General features: G+C 16.4%; 1 protein-coding gene across 1 annotated transcript; it reads right to left on the bottom strand.

Moving 5' to 3' along the window:
• Positions 1–593: 593 nt before the first annotated feature.
• On the bottom strand, positions 594–1,257 carry PGSY75_0006800 (putative apicoplast ribosomal protein L33 precursor; the record flags this gene model as incomplete). Its single annotated transcript, XM_018783203.1, has 2 exons — positions 594–784; positions 1,113–1,257. 2 exons carry the CDS (start codon positions 1,255–1,257, stop codon positions 594–596), a joined length of 336 nt encoding a protein of 111 aa, XP_018639014.1.
• Positions 1,258–1,631: the final 374 nt, after the last annotated feature.

The raw sequence follows: 1,631 nt of genomic DNA, 5'->3' as shown, positions 1-1,631 counted from the left end.
ATATATTTTTACAATTGTGAATTTATTCATAATATATTATTGTAATATTTTTATAAATATAAAATGTTAAAGGAAAAAATATAAAAAAAAATATATGAAAAAAAAAAAATAATAAAATCAAAATATAACTTGTAAATATTATAAAAAAAAATTATTTATTAATATATTGTTGTAAAAAATAATGTTTTTATTATAATAATCTTTTGGATTCATGAAATATTTGGATATTTAATATATATATATATATATATATAATTATTTATGATAAAAAAAGTTATTGAAGTTTTTTTATAAGTTCTTTAAAAAAGAAAAAAAAAAAAAAGGAAATAATACACATGTATATATATATATATATATATATGTAACACCAAAAAAATAAGCAAAAAAAAAAAAAGAAAAATGTAACAAAGACAAATATTTTTTGTTGACAAGTCTAAGAAAATAATATGTCCCTTTTATTATTTTCAATCCAAAAAGTAAAAACCATACATACAAATAGTATATATTCTATTTGTATATATAAAAAGAGAAACCAAAAAAAGAAAAAAAAAGAAAAAAAAAAGTTAAAAATGTACCTAATATTATTCAGGTTACTATTTTATTTCAACATGCAATGTTCTTCTTTTAAGATATTTATTGTATTTATATAATTGTAATTTTTTTGGAGTATTATTTTTATTTTTTTCTGTTACATATCTTGATGGCTGTTTTCCCAATTTTCTTGCTTCAGTGCATTCTAATACTATTACTCTTCTGTTCCTTTTTTTTTTTGCATATAAAAGTGCTATATTAAAAAAAAAAAAAAAAAATTAATATAAATAAAAAAATAAAAATAAATGTAAATGTAAATTCAAGAATGATAATTTTTATAAGGTATAATATTTAAAACAAAGAACAAAACGAAATAAGCTACACAATAATACAAAACATATAATGTTGCGATAGAGGGGGCGAAAATAAGAACCAAGGAATTATTTTATAATCACCAGTTTCATTCATAAATATTAATATATATATATATATATATAATATGTAACTTAATTTGCATATTTATTTATCTAGTAATAATTTTTTTAATAATATTTTACTTTCAAATTTTTATTATATATTACCATTTCTTTTATTGTCTGTGTATCTATTTTGATAAATAGGATTCTTAACCATTTTCATATTCTTTGGAATTATGAACAATTCATAACATTTCATTATTAAAAAAATATACAAAAATAAGTAAATGAAAAGATCACATGGTTTCATATTTCTTATTTATATTTTAAGGAAATTAAAGATTTTATAATAAACATATATATATATATATATATATATATATTATTTTTATATTGACTTTTATTTTAAATAAACATTATATATATTTTTGGAAATATATAAAATGTATACTACTCCTTTTTATCAATCGTAAAATAGTTAGGTACATAATTATTAATTTAAAGGTCTTTCCACTTTTTCCTTCTTGTTATAAATTTTAAAAAGTACTTTCAAAAAATGTAACTATAGTTATTCATTCTTAATCATTCATATATTTTAAAAGGCTTATATGGTCTTTCTTTTTTCTTTTTCTCTTCTACTTTTATCTAATTATCTGTTCTTTATGATTCTTATTTTTCTTTTTC

Source organism: Plasmodium gaboni (assembly GCF_001602025.1).
Source record: "Plasmodium gaboni strain SY75 chromosome Unknown, whole genome shotgun sequence".
NCBI lineage: Eukaryota > Apicomplexa > Aconoidasida > Haemosporida > Plasmodiidae > Plasmodium > Plasmodium gaboni.
This window is presented reverse-complemented; position numbering and strand designations above follow the sequence as displayed.